Source organism: Corapipo altera, unplaced genomic scaffold (assembly GCF_003945725.1).
Source record: "Corapipo altera isolate COAL_440 unplaced genomic scaffold, ASM394572v1 54, whole genome shotgun sequence".
Taxonomy (NCBI): Eukaryota; Metazoa; Chordata; class Aves; order Passeriformes; family Pipridae; genus Corapipo; species Corapipo altera.
The window spans coordinates 2,529,894-2,552,817 of NW_020884902.1; the positions used below are offsets into that span (position 1 = coordinate 2,529,894).

Sequence of the window (22,924 nt, forward strand, 5' to 3'; positions counted from 1 at the left end):
CACTGGGGAATGCTGTGGGGACTTATCTGCTGCCCTCCTAGTGGAATACAGTAAGACTGGTAAAGTATTTCAAAGCAATTTGTAATCAACTCTCAGACTGTTGGGTAGGTAACACTTCCTATGTCCCTCAAATCTTCTGCATTTTTGCAGCTTTGGTAACACCTTAGGAGTGTAGCTGAGGGCAAAACCTAGCTCAGTATGTGCATGCATGGAGCCCTGCTTAAATGGTTGGTTTAAAGTCCATAGTTAGAAGAGCCCAGTTGTCAATTTATGTGTTGTGTTTATGGAAAAGGGATGGAATGCAACTGGGTTTATTATTAACTAGATTGGAAACATATAAAATTGTGAAAATCTACAACAGGTTCTAACAACTGAATCTCTTTTTTTCGAGGTATTTCAAGATTCTTACTAGACTGCACATCTCAGATAGCATTGCCTGGTTATATAAACCAGTGATAACGTTTCCTGTGAAACTGGTGAGGATGTAGCAGTGCATTTTGAAGTGTGACTTTGTTGCCTCACTGTCGCTGTGAGTTGTTAAATATGTCTCATTTGGAGACCTTATCTGGAACTTTGAGTACAGCTAACATTTAAAAGCTCATAGAATAAACCCATTCATTTAGAAATATTAGAGCAAGCCACAGAGCTGATAGTGGAACTGCCTTTGTTTAAATGTTCTTCAATATTAGACAAATTAGTCTTAATAATGTTTTCTTACATTTACATTATCTTTCCTTTTGAAAAATAAACAGCTCAAACCATTGTCCTCTGCTACCAGCAGATGACAATTATTCAGAAAAGCCTTTACTTTGGAATTGTCTCTGGTGTTTCAATACAATATTTGACAGTTGAACAGGAAATAAAATTTTTACAAGATAACTGTTTATGTTCAGTATTCATGTGATAAGTTTACTGAAAAGAAGCTGAAGAGAATAAGAACCTGTTTAATACTGTAAATTGAGCATAAGTGTTAAATGCTCTGTCTGAATGCCTGTCTTATCTTTCCTCTGACAGGTTGATAATGTATGGCTTTGTGAAGGCCATGGTGCACATGGGCCAGTTAAAGCAATGGGAATTCCACTTCACTGACTGTTTATTTTTTGGATCGCTGATGTCTGCCACAGATCCAGGTAACAACTTAAAATAAATTGCTTTTTCAAAAGTCAGAAGAGTAAATAAGAACATCACAATCATAAGTCCCATAGAAATGTTTGAAGTCTCTGTTCTTGATGTTTTCTTCCCATAGCTCTTAAATGTCTGGTATTCTGATAATCAAGTCAAATCAGCTCCAGAGATCCCTTGTGTTTGTTTTAGTGACTGGTTTACCTCGGTTTAGCTCACAAACTTCATAATTGGAGTGGCTGGAAAGATTGGAAAAATGTCCTCCGATCTCCAGGATACCTCCCTGCTGATTGCTGTGTGAGAACTGCTGTATCCTGGGGCCTCACAGTTCAAAATCCCCACATCACACCCATGTGTGATCTAACCCAGCTTAAAGATACGGGGAATGAAGCTTTCAGGTTTGGCCATATGAATACTGTTTATAAGGCATCAGTTACGGTTTGAATGCAGAGCTCATATAAATACAACTCTAAAAAATCCGACACCAACAGATTGACTTGAATTTGCAGACGTGAGATTTAAAGTCTGAAGTTGCAGTAAATAGCAAAGTCTGGGAAGCAGACTCGGAAGCAGACTCAGTGAGTTTTGGAATCCCAGAAGTACAGAATTCCTTACATTTGAAGGGATGTCTGGGGGTCTTCTAGTCCATCCTTCTAATCAAAACAGGGCTTATCTCAAAGTAAGCCTAGGTTTCATAGATTTTTCCAGGTTTTGTTATGTTGAAAATGTTAATAAGGGTACTCTAATATTAAAAGGAAGGTATTGCTATTTGCATCTGTGGGACAACAGCGAAGGACAAGGTGAAAAAAGGATTTTTTAATATGTTGTCTGCTGAGACAAAGTACAAATTTTGCAAGGGTATGTTGGAATTTTTCAAAATGTTCAGCTGAGCTGTTCCAGGCAATGTAACAGAAAACATTTTGTCATGCACATTAGCGTTAACTACCCTTGAGAAACTTCTCTGAGAAACTGAGGAATAAAGCTTTCAAATCCCTGGCTTTGAAAAAAATGAGAAAAAGCCATTTGTTCTACAATTTTTTTCCATTCTTTAAATGATCTCTCAGTATTTAACAAGATGCTTTTGGCTTGTGATTTATCATTCTGATGGCTTAAAAATATGGTCTAAAACAATTTATTTCCACAAAAGCAGTTGTTGCAAGATTGCTGTAAAAGCTGCATCAAGTTGTTATTCTCAAATTAATCTAAGCATCCAATACGCTGCCACTTATCACCCAGCTACATTATTAAGATTCAGCACATGATTGGAGCCTATCCTCAGAGCAAGAGAAAAACACAGAAACTGAAAACACAAGGGAAACCTTGGAAAATAAACTGCTTATGGAATAAAAGGGTGCTTACAATTTCTAAGTATGTTTCTTGATGGTGACATGAATAGGGTTTTGCAGCTGACTTGGTTTCTTTTCCCATTTTCCAGTCCAATACTATTTAGTTTCACAAATTAACATGTTGACTTATGAGGAGTAATGTATAAGACAAATGCACTGATTTTGATTAGAATGGTATTAAATCACCACTGATTAATCTGAAATAAAAAAAAAAAAGAAAAGAAAACAGAAGCTCCTCTTAGACTGTAAGGAATAAGAAGTGACAAGGATTTCTTTTCCTAGATTTTTTAAATAGGCTTAAAAATCTAATGCTGCAGTTGAGAAAATTGCTTTTAGTGTGACAAACTGTCATTGATTAATATTGTTTGCAATTACTCCTTACTTATATAGTGTCTGCTCATGTCCAAGAGGTTTTTCAATGTTCAGTCTTGCTCCTTCTGTTATCTACTCACAGTATTCTAAGTTGTTCCATGTGTTCACTAACCTTATCCATAAATTTCAACCACTCAAAGACTTAGAGAATTTTGAATTAAGTTTTTCATTAATTAAATGGTGGAGACTGCTGAAAATATTTCATTGTGTTCCAGGATCTGCTAATGAATTATAATCTCAAGCCATGTAAAGAGCTCACTGGCATTCCAAAAGTTAAAGCTAAAATTTTGTGCCATGGAGGACTGATATGTATTAGAGCATAAAATAATCAGTCTAATGATTTTATATGTGATAACTAGGTTTTGATTTGGTTTTCTTAAAGAAATATTTGGTAAAATGTCAGCATTATAGAAGTAGTCTAGAACAATAAATTAGTGTCTTAAGATGAAATAATAAATTCCTGTCAGATTTCCTACATGATTTTTCATTTAATTTTTCACTGTGTAGGATTATAAACTCATTTTAAACAGAGATTTAATTTCCCTTGGCTGTTGGAAGCAATTAAGTCTCAAAATATGCTAAAACTGATCAGTTGACAGAAGTTGGTTTGATTGAGTTCTGTATTTGTAATTGTAAAGATGACTGGTAGATGTTTACATGATAAATAAAGATTTTTACTAGCAGGGCAGTGAACAAATATCTGCCAGTTAAAGTCGCCAATACTGTTAAGAAGAACAAAAAAAATATTATAGCACTCTGTAGGTTTTAGTTTTGAAAGTTATCTGAAGATAATTAATCTAGACATTTTTGCATAAAAATAATTCAGAAGAGTTGCTCTTACATGCTGTGTGTTCCTTTATATAGAAAACTAGCTCTTGAACTAAGATTAAGAAATTAATTTGAGACTGGATATACTTGGGACTGTGTTTTGCATTAGAGACTGTGATCCCTAAACATCAGTGATGCTTTGGGATGCCTCAAAAGAACTTTCATGTCTCTAGACAGGAAAGTTAGAAACTTCAGGGACAAAAGAAAGTTACTTTCAACTAAACAATTCGTTTTACAGAGAATATCTCCTTTAAATAATTTATTATTTTCAGCAGGAAAAGTTTGTTATTTTAAGACTTCAGGTGAGAGATTTAATTTAAAGAAACAGAATTCTAAAATTCCCAAATTATCACTTCCTTAATCTTTGATTTAAACATGGCCAGTATTTACATTCTTCTTTATTCTGATCAATCTTGTTATTTCATCTGTATCAAACAGCACAGATTTCTCTCTTTTGCTGTAGAAAGGGTTTCCTCATGTTAGTATTGCATTTTGATTTCTAATGGAACCTGACTCTGGGAGTGTTTGGCTGTGATCCCCTCAAAGGGGATGGAGCAGTTCCTTCCTATATCCTCGTGCACATGTCACTCATCAAGAGCAGCAGTGAGAGCGTGGCAAAGGTGCTGCTGTGGGCGTGGAGCCCCCAGCGCTCGGCCCCGAGCAACAGAGACCTGGCAAATGAAACCCTCTGCAGGGTGAGCACAGCCTGGGTGTTCTGACAGCAGCTGTGCTCTGCTGGGAAGGCAGGTCAGCAACGAGCCCCAGCTCCAGGGCGCCGGTGGTTGCAGCAAATGAATGGACAGAACAAAACCGGCACGTGAATGTAAAGATCTGAGCTCTGCCTCAGCCACCAAAAATAACCCAATAGTGTGAGTGGCACATTGTCTTGGCTGCTGCCATTGACACGTTCTGTGCAATGACCTTCCCATCCAGACACATCTCACGTGTCTTTAGCACTTCCTTTTTCTTTTTCACTTTTGACATTTCAAGTGTAGAAAACAGCTTTACCTTACAAGGGTTTGCTGGAGCACGGCTATTTCTGAGCTATATGAACTCCCTTACCTTTGGTCACATTGATAATCACAAGGCTCTTCCCTATTTGGAGTTACTATGGTTACAGCTGAACTGGAGCTGTGGGTTGCACTGCTCTTGTTATTGATAAAATTGGATATTTATCAGAAAGAGCAGTTTCTGTTTCTCATGAAATCAAAGGATTTCATATTAAGAAGCATAATGTACAAATACAACAACATAATACATTTCATATACTGGTTATGTAGGACTTTATAAATGTGGTTTTAATTAAAATATTTGTATGCTTTCTTCTTTTTCACCACTGAACTAATCTGTGAGTGGTGTGGCTGATTAATAGGGAAAGAAGACTATAACTTAAATTGAAATCTTTATTTTTAGACCAACTCAATAGGAAATATAAGTTAAATTTCTCTCATCTTATTTTCTTCCTGTTTGACACTGCCCTCCTAAAAGAATTTATGCCCATGAGAAAGATATTAATAGTTCTAGTCAGAGGACTGAGGTACAATAATACCAGTACTTTATATAATGGTCTCATTTATTTTCTGGGTTTCCTTATTCTTTTTAAACATAACAGCAAAGTAGCATTGGTACAGTTAGTTTAGGGATTGTTGTAGTTTGCTGATATTTCGGTCGCAAATACTTTTTACAGGGATCAATAACAAGCCCATTTGTTTCTACATATGTCAAAAGTTACCTTTCACAAACCAGCTCCACAGACACTTGTTATGACTTGGGTACAACTGAAAGCATGTTAAGCTTATCATCTAGCAGATGTTCCCTAAGGCCATGAAGTTAAGGAAGAAGTGAATCAGATTTCTGCTGGCACAAGTACTGTGAAAATCTTAAATGCTTCACTATTTCCTGCTTCCCATCTCTGAATTTTTAAGTGAAGGTCACAACTCTTTCTGAGTCAGCAGCTCTCATACACATTATTTCCATTGGCGTCAGTTTTTACTGCCACAAAAAGTGTTTGTGCTCCCCCAATTACCTGTCCCTTAAGCCATCAAGTTCTTTACCTGTCTTTATCCCTGTCCTCATATACTTACACTGAAATAAGAGATGAAGAGGTATTGTGTACTTTAACGAAAAGTAGTTTGGTGTCTTTATAATAGATATTGTATCTATTGAATTGTGCAAGTCTTTGAGTAGTTTCCACACAAAACCCAAGCTGTACTTACTGTTCCTCAGAAGTGCCTTCAGAAAGTCAGGGAGGCCGTGCTAACTGCAATGCAGTGTCTATGGTCTTTACTTAAAGTTCTCACAGATTAGACATGTCACTGTGATATATGATTATTTTAAAATTAATTCCCTTGAGTTTAAAGTCAATCATCAGACAAAACATGATGTGTCTACTTTGGACATGATGACTATTCCTAGGGTGTGATTCTATCCAGAGAGCAATTTAAATTAACTTTCTTCCGTAGCAGAATGTCATGTCCCTTTTATCATGTCTGTTCTGACCTATACCCATAGATTCTCATAATTAATGAAGGCAAATGCGATCTGGGGGAAGTGACTACATGCTGGTTGTCAAAACAAGGTGCAAATGTTTTCTTGAGCTCTTAAACAGGGCGGGTGTGCCAAAGATTCTGCAGTTCTCTGTTGCTACGCAGATACTATTTACAATGTTCATTAATGAGTTGGCTAATGCAACAGAGGGGGCTTCTTCAATGTATAATATTATGCTTAAAGGAGATTGCAAACACTTTGAAAGATGTGATTAGAACTCAATATGATTCCTGTAATGATTTAAAATCAAGAAGGATAAATGCTACACTTAAAAAAATCAACCTCATAGATAGCAGACAAGAAGTGAGCATTCACTTATGAGAAGGATTTCAGGTTTACAACCTGAAAATGAGTCATAAGTACCAATACATAGCAAAAAAAAAAAGGAAAATAGGATTTATTAACATGTTCTACAGCATCTTTTCATTCTATTTCTTGACAGCAAATGTCAACTACAGTACTGGGATCTGGTTTTGGGCACTGTATTTCAGGAAAGATGTGCACTGATTAGAAGGCAAGAAAACCTTACTAAAGGGAGGAGATTGAAAGAAGTGAGTCAGTTTAGGGAGGAGATGTCTGAAATGAGTCTTTGAATAGGCAAAATGCTGCTGGAAAGAAAAACTGAATAAATGTGACAAATTATCTGTGTCTCATGAGGCTGGGAATGGAAATTACAGACTTGAAGAGCAGGAGGGGAGATTTAGGTTAGACATCATTCAGAAATAACTGCATTTATAAATTGTATGAATACTGAAGAGTAAGTTACTCTCCCTTGGGATTTGTGGAACCAGCATCACTTCAGTTCCTTAAAAACAGATCAGAAAAATATCTGTCAGCAGTGGTATGGTTGAAGCTTGCTGTGTCTTGGGCTAGACAAACATAGGGACAGAGCAGAGACCAGAATCCTTGGGTCAGGGACAGGTAGTGCTGTAAAGAAGATCCTATAACCTCCACTGGAAATGAGAAAACATTTGAAATAGAAGATACTTTCTGAAAACTGGGTGAACTGGGCAATCGATGCATTATTGTGTTGCTTGCTTTATTATTTTGCTTTCATTTCAAAAGATTTGAAGTCATATTTTTGGGGTAGGGTTGAGAGAGAAAGCAAAAGAAATCTGTTTACTTAGGAGGAAAGAAGGAGAGGAATGTGTAGGCATCTGTCTAATTGGCTTGGCCTGCTACACATACAAACCAACAGGACTTTGGACTTTACTGCTTTCTTTTCCTTCTATCATTACCACAGGGACTATTAATGAGAGTCCAAACTAATTAGCCAATAAACAAAAGCTGAAAGTGGCAAATAGTTAAAACAAGTCTGTTGTTATGGCAATGACATCAAAGAACAGAGCACTAAACTGGGTCCACATTTAGCACATTAAGTCAGCATTGCTAATCAGGAAAAAACCTGAATATAGATGTTGGTGAACCCAGAAAATATCGTTTGTCAATAAAACTCCTTCCTACACCTTTGAGCTATTCTGGGGAAAGAACTCTTTTCCTAGTTTAAATTATAGCTGCAGTGGGAGTAGATGGGTGAGGTTACCAGGATGGTTAAATATAACTAGCTAATTTAAATATAGCTATATCAGCAAATGTTCAGCTACACACATCCCCTAAATTGTCTTCTGTAGGATAACACTTCCAAAATTCTTCAAAGATAACACATCAACAGAGATCACTTTGACATAAAATCTCACATGAGAACTGAGAATCTATTTTGGGTTTATAAACAGATTTTTAGATTACATAGATATTTAAATGTCATTTAGAAAATCTAAGGAGTAATGATTTCAAAGTTCCAAGAAATATTATTAAGACAAAATGTCATTAGCTGTTCATGTTTTTGTGTGATTTATCAGCAGTCATGTGAATGTAAAAGCATATAATTGTCATATCTAAAATGTCAGAGGTGAACAAGGCATCCCAGAGGCACTCCTAAACTTTGGGATTCCTGGGCCATGAGGACTGAGTCATTTGCACAATTATGTACTAGAATGAGCACCAGTGAAGCAGTGAGTTATCATGTAATTTTTAACCATACAAGTAACTGGGTGCCTTTACATTAAATTCTGTTTGAAAAGAGAAAGCTCTGCTTGCCCATGCAAAGATAAAATAATACCAACACATAACATAAACAGTCTTCTTCAGTTGGAGATTATGAAGTGCAAGGTAGATCTTGGGAAGGACTGTGATACCCTGTTTGTAGGTAAGAAAACTGAGGCATAAAACAGATAAGGCATAAGTTAAAACTGTAGGACCTTATTTCCTGAATATGAACCAAGTGTCTAAATGCCCCTGAGGATGTTTGTCTAAATGTTTTGCCCAACTTCAATTTAAATTCAACACACTATTCTTTTTCTACTACACTGGTAAACTAAAAATCAAATAGAGGCTATAACTCATGAAGAAGGAAGGAATGTTAGTTAATGATACGCTGAAGGCAAAGGGTTACAGGTGTCAGATATCCTGATCTGGACCACAAGGCTGCATGACCACAGATATGCTAATCCAAGGGGAAAGTGGTTCAGGACAGCCTAAGTTATTATGCATATTCTTCAGTGAAAAAGCGTAATAGATGGATAAGTGTTATTAAATCCTTCTTAAAACAGGTAAACCACTACTTATCGAACACAAAAAAAAAGCCCATCTTTTCATCACCCTTGTTTTTTCTATAGTCACAAGATCACAGTCCCTTATGCACAGTGAAACATGCTGTGACATTTTCATATATGCATGATTCTCTGTGTGAGAGGGAAAGTGTCTTCCTAATTCAGCTGAAACACCAAAACTCATAGACCTAATTGATTTAAGGATCTTATATACTCCAGTTGATGCCTTTTAACTTATTATTAACCACTTAGGCAATAAATAGGACTAGACTTCTCAAAACTCATGTTCTAACATTGCTTTATTTCTTGAACTGCCAGAGGAACATGAAAATAAGAACTCACTTTGCTTTGTTTCCATACAGTGACAGTTCTTGCTATTTTCCATGAGCTGCATGTGGATACAGATTTATACACGCTCCTGTTTGGAGAGAGTGTCCTAAATGATGCTGTGGCTATCGTGCTGACATAGTAAGTACATCCACCTCCATTCTTTACTTGGCAAGATAATTACAAGCTTTAATAGCTGATGTAATTCTCACTGATATAGTTTGTGCCAGTATAGATAGAGCATTTGAAGATTTTGCTACAGAGAAGTAGTTTTGGAATTGTTCTTGGTTTGTTAAACACTAGAATTTCAATATTGTTAATGGTAACTCTATCCAGAGTGCAGTTTTTACTTCATATTCTTCAACCTAGAAAGCTGTCTACTCTGTAAAATTTGTAAAATTAATTCAATATGATTTCTCATCTAAACAAGGTATCTTGAAAAAATAATGCAGAATGAGCACCTGGGATATAGAGCAACTGTAAAATTGGAGACAGATTCTTTTTGGTTTTTGCAATCTTTTATTTTCTAAGATTAAAACCACAAAGTGGTACACAGTAGCTCAGTTTATCTACTCTTGCCTATTATCAGCTTCAGCTGATAATATTATCTTGAATTTATATATAGCTTTTTTATTCTCAGGAATCCTCAAACAGATCACAAATACTGGGCCAAAATCACACAAGTATGTGCTGTCCTAAAAATACAGATGCTAAGTATGTGATTAACAGGATCTCAACTCCACTCTACATGTATTATATGCTTCCTGAAGCTTTGCTAGAAAACCAAATAATCCTCTCAGATAATCTTAAGAGTAACAGAATTGCAAAATCAAGTTTAGTTCTCCAGGATGCTTGAAGATGCTTCACAGTAAGCCTCCATTCAGTGCCACCTTTCTCCTTACAACATGGTTCCTTGAACTAGGATTTATTCTATCCTTCAGAAAAAAAGACTTTTACAGATTTTACAGTTTTTTAAAAAACTGAGATTTAAATTTTGTCTGAAACCCCATGCAGTTTCACTTATAATAGTTGAATTAAAAAAAAAAAACACAAAAAAAACAAAAAAAAACCAAACTCGTTTCAAAATACAAAAAAAAAAAATAGTATTCTTATTTAATTTATCATTCTCCAGTTATCAGTCTAGTTACATTCACCCACACTAAACTCCTCATATTGTTTTCAGAGCAAGAGTAGTATTTTCAAACACTGTCAAGTGTCTGAGCACAGCATTTCTTGATTAGATACAGCATGGCTGTCACATCCAGTGACTGGGGCTGGAATGTGTCACTTAGAAGAGCATCTGGTACATCACCAAATGAAATGCTCAGAAGGAAAACTAATCAAAGACGAGACAACTCGGTAGAGAGAGCAGACAGAAAAGCATTAAAGCAGCTATTAGAATCAGAAAGAAGCATGTAGGTGACAGTAAGTCTGGGATCTTTTTCCTCTCCCTTGGTGTTGTTTAATAGAGGCCTAGACATTTACAGCTCATTTAGACTCTTCACCTGTTACTGCAGGATTCCTAGGCTGAGGAACTGTAAGGCTACAAGCAACTCAAGGGCACCCAGAATGTTTTAAGTATCTCTATTTTTCAGTCACTGTGATGTCAAAGCACACAGATCCCTTCAAAGGCACAACTCAACTGCAAAACAAATCTAGAAAGACAAGAACTATCAGACAGAACATGATCCATGAGTTTCTAAACTCTTCTCTTCACAGTACTCAAGTCTAGGTTTTGAATCAGCCTAAATCCTCGTGTTTTCTTTGCTGTACATGGGAGATTACAAATCTTTACTGTAGAATCTCTTGTCACTGGAAAACTAATGTTTTGGGGTTTTTTTATATTCAGTGTGACTGATAGTTTGATTTCTAGAGACATTTTTAGCAACTGAAGAGAATATATGGCATCATCAGTTTCACAATTCATGACTCTCTGGCTTAAATAATCAGCTTCTGCAGAAATACAATGCTTCTGAAACCTAACGTGATCTTCCCGTAGCCATTTAAGTAAAGATATACTGTTAATAATGTCAGCTTCAGGTCATTAACACCCCACTAAGCCAACCTGAGTTTAAATGAAGAATATTATTTTTCTATGACTGCGAAAGAACAGCTATTTTTTTTCCCTGTAACCCATACAATTCTCGTGTGCAAACACATGGTCATAATTACAGTAATAGAGGTCTATTTAAAAAGGTGTGAGAATAATGTTTACAAATCTACAAAAGCAATAATGAGTGACTTAGTACACTACATAATGGTAAACAGAAAATAGAACAAGAAAATACACAGTGTCTTTCATTATCTAACAGAATAGGCAAGATAATGTCTGCAGGAGTGACTCACTGCAGGAAAGCAGGGAGAGAAAAGAGGGAAGGCCCTTCTGGCTGGCTGTGGCAATTGGACAAGGTAAAGGTGTGGCTGACTGCCAACAAGGGTTTAGATTGATCTCTCTCCTTTCCTTCAGCTTCTCCCTCCAAACACTTCCTGCGCTGTTTATCATTTAGTTTAAGAAGGACAGCAGCAGGACCAGCTACTCCTACATTTTTCTTCTGGATTCAGTAAGTCACAGGAGCTCTGTGTTGCTGCAGCAGTAGGTACAGACACTGTGGCCAATTGCCCTCAGAAAATACTAATCAAGGACACAAATCTTCCAGGTCAGTTTAGCGACTCTCCTCTGGCCATCCTGCCGCACCAAACACCTGGGTGTTTGTGATAATTGCAAGATTTCATTTATACTGTGCTATTTTAAGATAATCCATGCAGGAGGGATCACTGTGACTCGAATAGACAGCAGTGGCTGCAGGAAGGCTGGCAAGCTGTTGTGCATCTGGGAGAGCTCACACACACAAGGGCCTCTGGAAGCAAGGGCATTGTAGATGTGACAAGGATTTTCTCCTATAAAAGTAACTTGCAGAGTTGCTTACAACTTTTCATAATTAGGATAAAAGTCTCATTTTAATAAAAAGTTTTTGACAATTCTCACAGAAAATAAATATTTTGGAAGAAAACAAGTATTTAAATCATTAAAAATTAGTAATTTATGAGCCTGGTTTAGATCAAGGATTCAAGATATTTAAGAAAAATAATAAGAGAACCTTACACGACAATACTTACTAGATTACTAAACATGTCTGCTTTTACACAGAAAAACCTGTATGATTAATTATGCCACAAATATTTCCAACATCCTTTGTTTTCCAGAAAATGAACTTGTCACCTGTGTCCACTTTCTATGTCTATTCACAGTATAAACTTTATATGTAGAAGTATTTTATACGTACTAACGTTAAAACAAATAAATAAAACATAATCTTTATGATTACAGATTGTTTCCCTATTTAGAATTTCATTTTAGACAACAGATTATGGGAATCTTTTATGAAAAGGTTGATCATATCTTCATATATTTATTATATTTTACCATATCTTTATTACAGTTTTAAAGAAATCATTCTCAGTTCTTCAGATATACACCAAGAACTTTACCTGAGTTTATTCTGTAGCTTCAGAATGAAAGAATGTCATTTAGGATTATGTTTCTTATATCACTGTATCATAATATATGCTGTATAGAATGACTTCTTTTGCTTTCTTGGAGATTGGTCTATGATGTTGTGAATATTTTCATAATATATTCTAGATTATATCTTTTCTACCACTCTTTGTATCCTGTAAATTCTGGGTTTTTCAACTTCTTTAGCTTTTTAGCAAAAATATTAATAACCAAATTAAGCTTACAAATATTCCAGCACAGATAAAGCTCTGTGCCATTTAATCTGCCACCCAGTTCCCTGAACATCACAAAGCAGCAGCCTGTTTTGCTTTGGATATGCATAGGCATTTATCCCATAGGATGTGCCCCTCAAGGTGATCTATTTCATCCACAGATTCCAGCCCCAGGAATGTTTGTCATTGCTTAGGTTTGTAGATAGAGCCTTAGATACAAATACAGTGGATTGGCTGTGTACTTAGGCACTTGTGAGCTGTGGATTTCATTCTAAAGATCAAATCAGAGAAGGATCTCAGTAACTTCAGGTGGATTTGTGTGTGTAAAGACTGTGGAATCTGGCTAAAAATTAATAATCTACAGTTACTTTTGATCAAAACATATGAACCTTCTGCTTCACTTTCATTCCTTTTCCATTGTTCTGTCTTCGTACACTATAATATATCTATCACTTGAAGAAAACATCTGCATATATTTCGAGTGCACTTGCTGTAGGTTTGAACTTGGCAGAATTTTTGCACGTTTGCAGAGAAATTTGATGAAGAAAGTGTAGAAGTTGCAGAAAAAGCACTGAATATCTTGAGATGTGACTGAAAAGCAGCTCAAGATGTCATTAGCATTGAGACAGTATATTTAGCAGAGCTATTTCATCCTTCTCATGCTGAGTGCTCTGTGAGTGCAGGATGTGGAAAGCAGTAATGAATACTGATATGTGTTCCTGCTAACAAATTATCTGAGGGAACATTGCACAAGAGATGTTTCCATTGTAGCCAATGTCAGGCGCCTCTGTATCATTATTATGCGACAGACACAACTTCATTTCTCTGCTGGCTCGGTACCATTGCTCTGTAGGCCTGATGAGCCTCAGCCCCTCCCAGAGGAGGAGATAGTGTGGAAGTCACATGGGCATCAGGGACATCAACATATGCCACTGTAATCCAAACAGGTGAGTGGCAGCCACAGGACACAGGACGTGTGTCACTGTGACACGTGTGACCCGTGGCAAGCAGTGGATTCATTCGCTCTGTTATATGCAGGCAAGAACTGTTTGATACATGAATGAAATGGAAATCCTGTAGATAAAAAGCATGGTTGAGGATCCTACAGCAAGGAAGCCAGAGAACACAGAAACTATCTGACATATGAAACGAAGACCTCCCATGTCAAAATGCTAATTGCCCTAGAAGCATAGATATTTCTGAACAGAGAGGAAAGCACAGTTTCCTTGTGAAGTTTGGCTTGTAATTTTTGAGAAAATTACCTTAAATAGTATGTAAAGGAAGAGATGGTAACCTTGAAGAGGAAAGTAAACAAAAAAAAACTGGATTATTTTGAAATGGATATTCTGCCTCTTTTGTAAAGTATCCATTGGTTGTATAGATTCGACAAAGTTCATTAATGCCTGTTAGCAAAATTTAGGTGACATAAGGCCCAGTAATTATTGGTGAAATGCATATTTCCAGCGATGCTCTCAGAAGCAATATTGTTTCAGGAATTCACTGAGCCTCTATTGGCCAGATAAGACAGTCTGAAACAAATACATAATGTTCCTTTTTTTTTTTCTTTTTTATTCTTCAAAAAATCTGTGCTAGTAGAAGGGTACTGCAACCCCCTTCTACATAATAAGCCTCTATGGATTTGTTCAAAGCTTTACCAAGCAGTTTAGCACGATGACAAAATTTCATTTTCCAAAGTTCTTGGAATATAATTTTTCTCTAACAATAGTTATATTTCAAATCCATTTTTCATGATCTAGCTACAGCAGATGAAACCATATCTGTACTTGATAAATTAACTCTCCGTAGAATCCAGATCACTTTTAAATAGTTTATAAGGCTTGAAATTTTGTGATAAATAGTTGGGAAATTGCCCCTTTCATTTTGCTTTTGTATTTCTTCTTTAGCATAAACAGAACTTAATCACTATTGTAGAATAAAATATAAAGGAGGAACTCTAATTATTCAATGTGTTTATGATAACAGGGCATAGCATTGAGGGGAAAAGGGGCAGGGCAAATCAAAAAAGGTGATGGTTGGCTTTCCTATGCCCAGTGAGGAAAAGCCTTGTAAAAGTAGTTTCATGGCCCCTTCTTGAATATTTCCAGGATGAACATATACCAACTCAGGTCATAGCATTCCTCTTCTTTGCTTAAAAAAATACTTTCATTCTAGTCTAGTAGTACCTTATGCAAGTTAATATCGTGTTCAAACCAGTCTTTCTTGGCAGAAAGTCTCCTGGAAGCTTGTATGGGGCTTTCTAGAATAACACGGCAAAGGTGACTGAGACAAATTTATTGAAAAACAATATTCACTTCCAGGGGAAATAACTTAGAAACCAGAGTTCATCTCAGTGTGTGCTGAGCACCCTCTAAGGTTATATCTTCTCAGACAGTGATCCCTATAATTATCTTAGGAAGACAGGAGAATTCCTTCTGACACACTGGTGATTCTTACTGGTAAGCACAGTCATCATATTACTAATTTCAGCACAGTTTAGATCTCTTCAAAATGTAAGAAACTCTTGATGTAATGGACCTCAAATAAAAAATTAATAAGAACCTTTAAACCTTTCTGAGTTTAGGTATCTGTTTATGTGTATTGTTATTACTTCAGTGGGTTTAGTGCTGTTATTACCCCATTGAACTTGAAGGTACTTTACACAGGAGGCAAATGTAATCAGAGACTGAAGAAACAGATATTTGACAAACATCAAATACAATTGCAAATATTCAGTCTATGTTTCATGTTGTCATTGGCCCAGTGAGGTGACTGTCCATTATCTGCAAGTGTTACTTTCCTAGTTTTCACAATTTCTAATTGTTATTCTTTGTGTATTATATATTAAAATCAGTAGTTCTATAAAGGACAAGAAAAGATACTACAACTATGCTGTTGAATAATTAAGTTGGGAACTGGGACTTGAGGGAAATAATATTGGCTTTGAAAGCTATGATGGGTGTCTCCTTGATGCTTATCTCAGTAGATGTGAAGCTCCCTTTATGATTATATTATTCTTTTTTCTTTTGTCATGGACTGTCTCTAATTTGGATCCTTTGCCCTTTCATTTTTGGAGCATTGTTCTGTATAGACTTTGCTACACTTTGATCCCTGAGCACACTGAATAAGAAATATTGCAGAGGAAAGATAGCTGAATGTTCTCATATCATATTTTTCCCTCAAACTGCTGTTATAGTCAGAAAGTGGCCTTAAAAAGTGACATTGTGGGCTTCCATACGTATATCTCAAAACCTTTTTTATCATGTGTACCAATTAAGAAACAAAGACTTTGTTTCAGTTTCCTCCCCACCTGTGGGTAAGCAGGAGTTTGTTCGGTCTAAGAACACGGTGAATTCTGTCATCCTGAATCCCAAACCTCGTGCTGAGATTTGTGAGGCACTGTTAGCAAATAGCAGAAAAATATGATTGCATCAGTATGGAGCAATCACATATTAAAAAAAGAACTTTTGTTTCTCTGTTGCCCTTGTATTTTTAGCCATTCTTTTTAAACCCTGCATTCATGCAATTTCTTAGTATCTTTTAACGTTTTTATCTCAGCCAGTGGAGTGAAAAAGAAACTCATTTAAGTTCTATTTAGTTCCAACGTATATCTGAGCGTAGACATTATTCACACATCTTAGGCATATGTACGTAAGAAATAGTGTAAAAAAAAACACTTCTAAGTGGGCCCTTATGTGCCCACAGTTTAAAGTCTTAGTGTACCTACACATAAAGCTTTTCAGCCCAGGTAACTGGTTTTCAAAAGTATAAAAGCCTCATTCCTTACCAACTACTGTACAAAGCTGCACAGAGCAACACTTGTAGCCAAGGAAGGAAAGAGGAAAATAGAAACACCTGTGCCATTAATCACATGACAAAAAGGTAAAAAGTATCAACACATACAACATTTTCCTACTCAAAGAAAATAGATTTCTAAGTGTTGGAAGAGGTGGTGAAATGGAGATGAAAGGAAAAGTAGGAAAAAGAGCTGGTGAAAGCAACAAATGGACATTGTGAAAGCACGGCTAGGAAAAAGATGCAAGAGTGAGAAAAGACAAGACATGGTGAGAAACAAAGATAAGGCACACTGTGTAACTACAGATCATGACAGTGATACATAAACCTGCAGCTAGGACTCCTTGGAGGGAAGAAAAGCTTGTTTACTTATAGGGATGCAGAGAAAAACCTGATTATTTTTCTCTGATGCAACTTTGCGGTTTAATCTTGATTTCCTGTAAATGTCTATGTTGAAATCCTTAAGCAGAACACCAAAATCTGCTCCTGAATTGCAAAGAAACTGGCAACAGAATAGGAATTAGGACAGCCAGATCTAAAGAGTGATAGGCTGCAATCAAGTAGTGAGTCTGAATTTAGAAAAGGAATGGGATTCTGCCAGAAATACAGGGGGTTGCCCCCAGACCCTTTCTTTGTAGCTGTCTTTATGTTCACTAGTTTGGCAGACCTGCAGGAACTGAGGCCTGTATGAGCTCAGTTTGATCAGAGGCAAGCTTAGATAGGGGTTGCCTTTGCAAAATCCAACCCAGAAATCACAGCTCAAAGTGAGACCAGCACTGGAACCCAACCAGGCATAGGGAGAGTTGTTCCATGGTACTGACTTGCATGACCTTGAATCTTTGCCAAAGATTTAGGGATTTCAATGCCTGTGAGCTGCAATTCTACATGAATGACTGGCTGGATCTCTGGATAAAGGCCTCATTCCAGATAAATACTATTTGTAATTTTATTCCCACTAAGATTCCTAAGGAGGGATGTCTGTAACACTGTGGAAGAGAAAAAAATAGAACCACCTGAAAATCTGAAGGCAGGTAAGGATGGAAGCTCAGCCCAAACATTTCACTTACTGGTTCCCCTTAGACAAGATGAATTTGGCTACTATTCCCCATATTGTTGGAAAGGCTTATATACCAAGCAGCCATTCAACCAGTCAAATAACAGAGTAATTTATAAATTAATAGAGCAAGGAGTTAATTGTGCAATGAGCTAGTGAGTGATTTCAAAAGGTGAATGAGGAATCCTTTCCCTCTATTATTTCTATAATAATGAAATTATGGTTGTCCATCTGCTCTTTTTACCTTTGAGGAAGGGTTTAGTCCCAGCTTATTTTGTTGATGATAATTAGAGTTTCACGTCACTGACCATCTGGAACAGGAGATGTGAGCACTGGGAAACTAACCAAACTTGCTATTAGCAGGAACTTTAAAAGTGCTTCTTTCCCAGAATAGAGGAAATCCCACATAAAATGTTTGTGTTATTTTTTAATAAAGCTTCCTTTCTTTTTTCTCCATAAGCTTCACAGTAAAGGCCAGAGTTATGCTTAAATAGGGGGGGGGAAATGCTATTGAATTTCTGTAATGCTTGTTAAAGTTGGAATTTCAGCATGAAAATGGAAACTCAGAATGTTTTCAGGAGGTAATTCTCCTTACCATATTTTTTCACATTTCATATTTCATATCCCTTTTTCCAATATTAGCGCCACATCAAAATTTTACTTCGCATCTACTTAATACACACTGAAGGTCTTACTCGCTGCTGTTTTGGCTCTGCCTGAGCTGGAGTCATCCTCCCCACAGAGCCCTCCCAGTGCTGGGCTTTGTGTTGGTACCAGGGAGATGTTGGTAACACAGCAGTGTTTTGGCTGCGGCTGAGCAGAGCTGGCACATCATCAGCGCTGCCTCCCCAGCATCCTACCCCTCTGCTGGAAGTGGGCAAAGTCTTGGGGGAGCACACAGCCAGGACAGCTGACCCACACTGACCAAAGGGATATTCCATACACATGATGAGCTTGGCAGGAACAGCTCAGAGAAAGGAGCCCCTTCGGCAGGGGAGGCTTTTGTTACTGTGTTTATCTTCCAGAGCAACTGCTACACCTACTTGCTGCAGATACACATGCTCTGCTTCCCAGCAAGTGGCTGCACATCACCTACTGATGGGAAGTAGAGAATAAATATTTTGTTTTCTTTTGCTTCCACACACAGCTTTTGCTTCATTAATCTGCCTTTATCTCGACCCATGAGGGTTTTCTCCATGTTATTTTGTTCCCCCACCCCATCCTGCTGAGGAGGGGAGTGAGAGTGGCTGGCTGGGCACCTGTCATCCATCCAGGGTTAGCCCACCACAGTTACCTAATTGGGTCTGGTTTGTTTGTGCAATTCATTTGAATAGGCAGCCTTCAGTCGCATTCTGTTAAACTAGAATATATTTCAGTGAGTAATGTTATAGAGAGTGCCCTCAGGGATGTATGGAAATGTAGCGTAGCTCAAATCAGCTGGGAATGTCTGTACTTGTCACACCCAATCAAATCAGACTAGCTGCAGGTATCTCTGTCCACTGATACACAGACTGATAAGATTTAAGATCAGAATTAAGAACACTGCTTGCAGTCCTTGCAAATCACATCTAAGGGGCAATTCTTTAGCCACATTTTCTGTACAAATGACCGAATCGGCATCAAAGCTTCTTCATTTCAAAGACCTATTGGGAACTCTTCAGAACTGAAGTACAGCCTGGGATGAGTCAGCTTGTTTTGTGAGCTCTTCCAGATGTTTTTTCTTGTCCAAATAACCTTTCTCTAGTGAATAAGACAGATTTTTCTGAGACCAAGATAATTTCATACAGAATCTAATTCTACTTACAGAGACAACTCCCTTTTAGTTTAAAATGATAATATGATACTATTTCCCTTGAAAGGTTCCAAAAGAAAGCTCATTTCATCCTCTCTGGATGAGATACTGTGTATAAGAGTCTGTCTGGTTCTTGCAGTAGATCAATAAATTTTTCAAGTCTCCTGGCAGGGAAGAGAGAGGAGGAGTGTGTATTGGAAAGGTGGGGGAGAGTCTACCATTTCATTTGCTGGGTACCCACCAATACCTATTCGCTGCCCAGATCCTTTCCAGAAACACAGTATTGAAGAGCACAGCTATCTCAAAGAGGCAGAGGATTTGTGACAACAGGATAAACTCCATACAAGTTCTGTTATTCTTTGGAGATCAGGTTGTGATTAAATGAAAGGAACCTGTTCCTAGAATGGACTGCATGTTTTCAGTGGCTACCCAGGAACACAAGGAAAGACTGAAGTCTCTCATGATCCCTCTGTGAACTCCTCCAGAAGCTGTGTGATACAGTTCAATTGGAATTTCATCATTCTAACCTGCTCTAAGCCTTTTTTGTTTTTACTAAAAAACAAAACTGCTTCCTACTGCAAGCCTTGATCTGTTAAGACTCAAGTCCTTAAGCTACTGATTCTGTTAGAACTGGCACAATTCTCCACAAAATTCTTTTGCATGTGTGTATGTGCATATATATGTATATACACTTCTGGGTATATGGGGAATTATCCATAAAGCACATCAAGATAACGCAAATGTTATTAAGTACTCAAAATTTACATAATGCCCCAAGATTTTCATATCTTACTGAAGAGGAGCTGAGAGGCACCTTTTGTAAACATTTTAATCAAATGTAATTTTTAACTTTATTTTTTTCATACACAGAAACCCCCCTCTCTCCATACCCAAGACATTATTTTCAGTGTGCATGTTTCACCTTTTGGATTAGGAACTTTAATTTTTTCAGGATATACTTTTGTCACTTGAGCAAAGAGAATAATTGATAACAGTAGCATACAGCTGCCTTCCTTCAGTGCCAGGCACAGCAGAAGAGACTGCATACCTCTAGCTACTGCATTTCACAGCTACTTAAACGAGAGACTCAGCAAATATCTTTTCTTAGAATTTATTTCAATGGTTATGGGCCTTTTATATTGGTCACAATCTCATTCTTTCTCTCTCCTTTGTCTGTTCACAATCTCTATCTTGCTCTACCCATTTCCTTGAATTGAGTGACCTCCTGCACTTCTGCTGCAGTCACCAGTCCTCAGCTGTCCCATCTGAGATGGAAAGAAATTATTTCTAGAAATAAGCTAAGACTGGAAACTCTTAACCCAATCTCCTGCATTCCCTAAAGCCAAGAGATACCCTGACTTCGTCTCTGCTACACACATCTCTTTGCTACCCTTCTTACTATGTTGGGACAAAAAGAGGAGGTGATGAGGACAAGAGAGAGAGATGTGATGGTTCTGAAGTCTGGGGACACAGCAGCTGGCAGAGTTTGGGGAGCAGCAATTGCAGGGAAAAAAACATATGTTTTAGATGCCACATGCCTAATACAGACGAGATCTTATCAGATGTTTAGTTGGTGAAGTTTATCAGATCTCCACTGAGATTTGTCATCTAAACGTTCAGAAACCTTAAAGATTTGCACAATTTTGCCACATTTTCACATTTTGAAAGATGCGTAAGTAACAGATGGGTAATTTCCTCTTTCCTCCCCTTAGAAATGACAAGTCTGAATTTCAAAGTGGTACAGTGAGAAAGCTTTGTAATTACGTGGCTGTAAGGTTTCTGTCCAAGATAAGCACAAATGTGTTCTCTCTATACTGGATCTGCAAAATGCAAAAAAAAAAAATAGAAAGGTCTTCATGGAAATTGCAAATGCAACATGGAAATGTAGCCTCAATGGTGGCATTTTGGCAAAGTCACAAGTGGTAACTGAAAGAGAGGAAACACTCAGGGCAGCAGTTGTGCAAGTGGCCCTGAGAGAGGATAATCTGACAATGCTTCTTCATTTCTACTGTGTTGAGGGCAATGGGACTTATGAACATTTCCTGTAAAGACCACTGTACCAAAGAAAGAAATCCAGGCCTTTTATCAGATTACTCTTAATGCATTAGGTACTTTGATTTTCCCTAACTAATTGCTAATTATAGTGATCTACATATGCTGAACGTAATATGCATATGTGTATGTTATTTGAATTCCTAATGAACATCCACCACATTTCTGGGAAGACCTAGTGACATTAGAATTTGGATTTTGAAAAGCAAGGTTTAAATATAATTAAAACTTTGAACAAAGTAGCATCCCAACAATACACTGAATAAACTGATATTCATATTTTTCCCCTTAGTAATTTCTCCATTACAGAGTCTCACAAAAATAAAATCATTTTCAAAATTAAAGCATTTTCAATTTGTATCCCCATTAGTTTAATGTTTACTTTATTCTCATTTAAAAGAAATCAAAGAGTTCTTTCTTTCTACATTGTTCTACCGATCTGTATAGCAAGCACAGCCAGAAAAGTGAGCGAGAGAAATGAGAATAATAGAATGCCAAGCAGGCTGCTGTGCCCTGCCTCCGACACACTGGGAGAGGGTTACAGCTAGATGAAAATATTCCTAAGGAAAATGTGTCAGCCTCCTGAACCATTTAACAATGTATATCTTCTTTATTACAGCATTTTTATTCCTAGAGAGTAATGTTAAAGGTATTTCTAAGCTCTTGTTTTAGGATGTTCAGTTTTACATTCTATTTGTAGTGTTAGCAGGACTCAGCCCATAGCTAGGAGAGTGTTTTCACTGCAATGATAGAGTGAGGTGAATGCAAAAGTTTCTGAGCCAAGACTCCTACATTCTAGTAATTATGAGGGTAATGAAGCTAGGCAGAATTATTTTCATCTTATTAATAGCTGTGTTTAAGCCTCATAGAACTGCCTGTCTAGGGAAAGTATTTATTTTTTAACTAAGTGGTAGAAATTAATGTGTTATACTAAATGTTTATCCAAAAGTCAATGGAGTCTTTAAAAAGCCAGAAGGAAATATTGTCTGTTTGACTGCCTATCATTTTTGTTAGATTTTTCCACAGTGCCATTAGATAGGCCAATAGCATATACCTTAATTTTAAACAAAGGAAGGTGTTCCTTAACTCTTTTAATCTTATCATTGATAAGTAGTTCATGATCAGCTGGCAGTTGTGTGTTCAAAACCTTAGCATATGCACTTATGAATAATGCATTCTTATCAAAGGAAGAACTCCCATCCAGTATATTTGTATAAGGTCTCTTTGACTAGGTGATTTATATTTAGGAAATTGCAGGGTTAGGGTTAGGATTTTATTATCCAGATTATTTTCAAGATTTTTCATTAGCTTTTAAATTATTCTTTAAGTGGCATGTGTTTATGCAGCAAGGCTT

General features: G+C 37.0%; 1 protein-coding gene across 1 annotated transcript in view; it reads left to right on the forward strand.

The window, feature by feature from the left end:
• The window catches only part of SLC9A9 (solute carrier family 9 member A9), a 186,126-nt gene that overhangs the window by 39,117 nt on the left and 124,085 nt on the right, over positions 1–22,924 (forward strand). The window contains exons 5-6 of the mRNA XM_027650649.1: positions 1,015–1,130; positions 9,187–9,292. Of these exons, the coding sequence (XP_027506450.1) occupies positions 1,015–1,130; positions 9,187–9,292 (222 nt within the window). The remainder of the gene's footprint in view (positions 1–1,014; positions 1,131–9,186; positions 9,293–22,924) is intronic.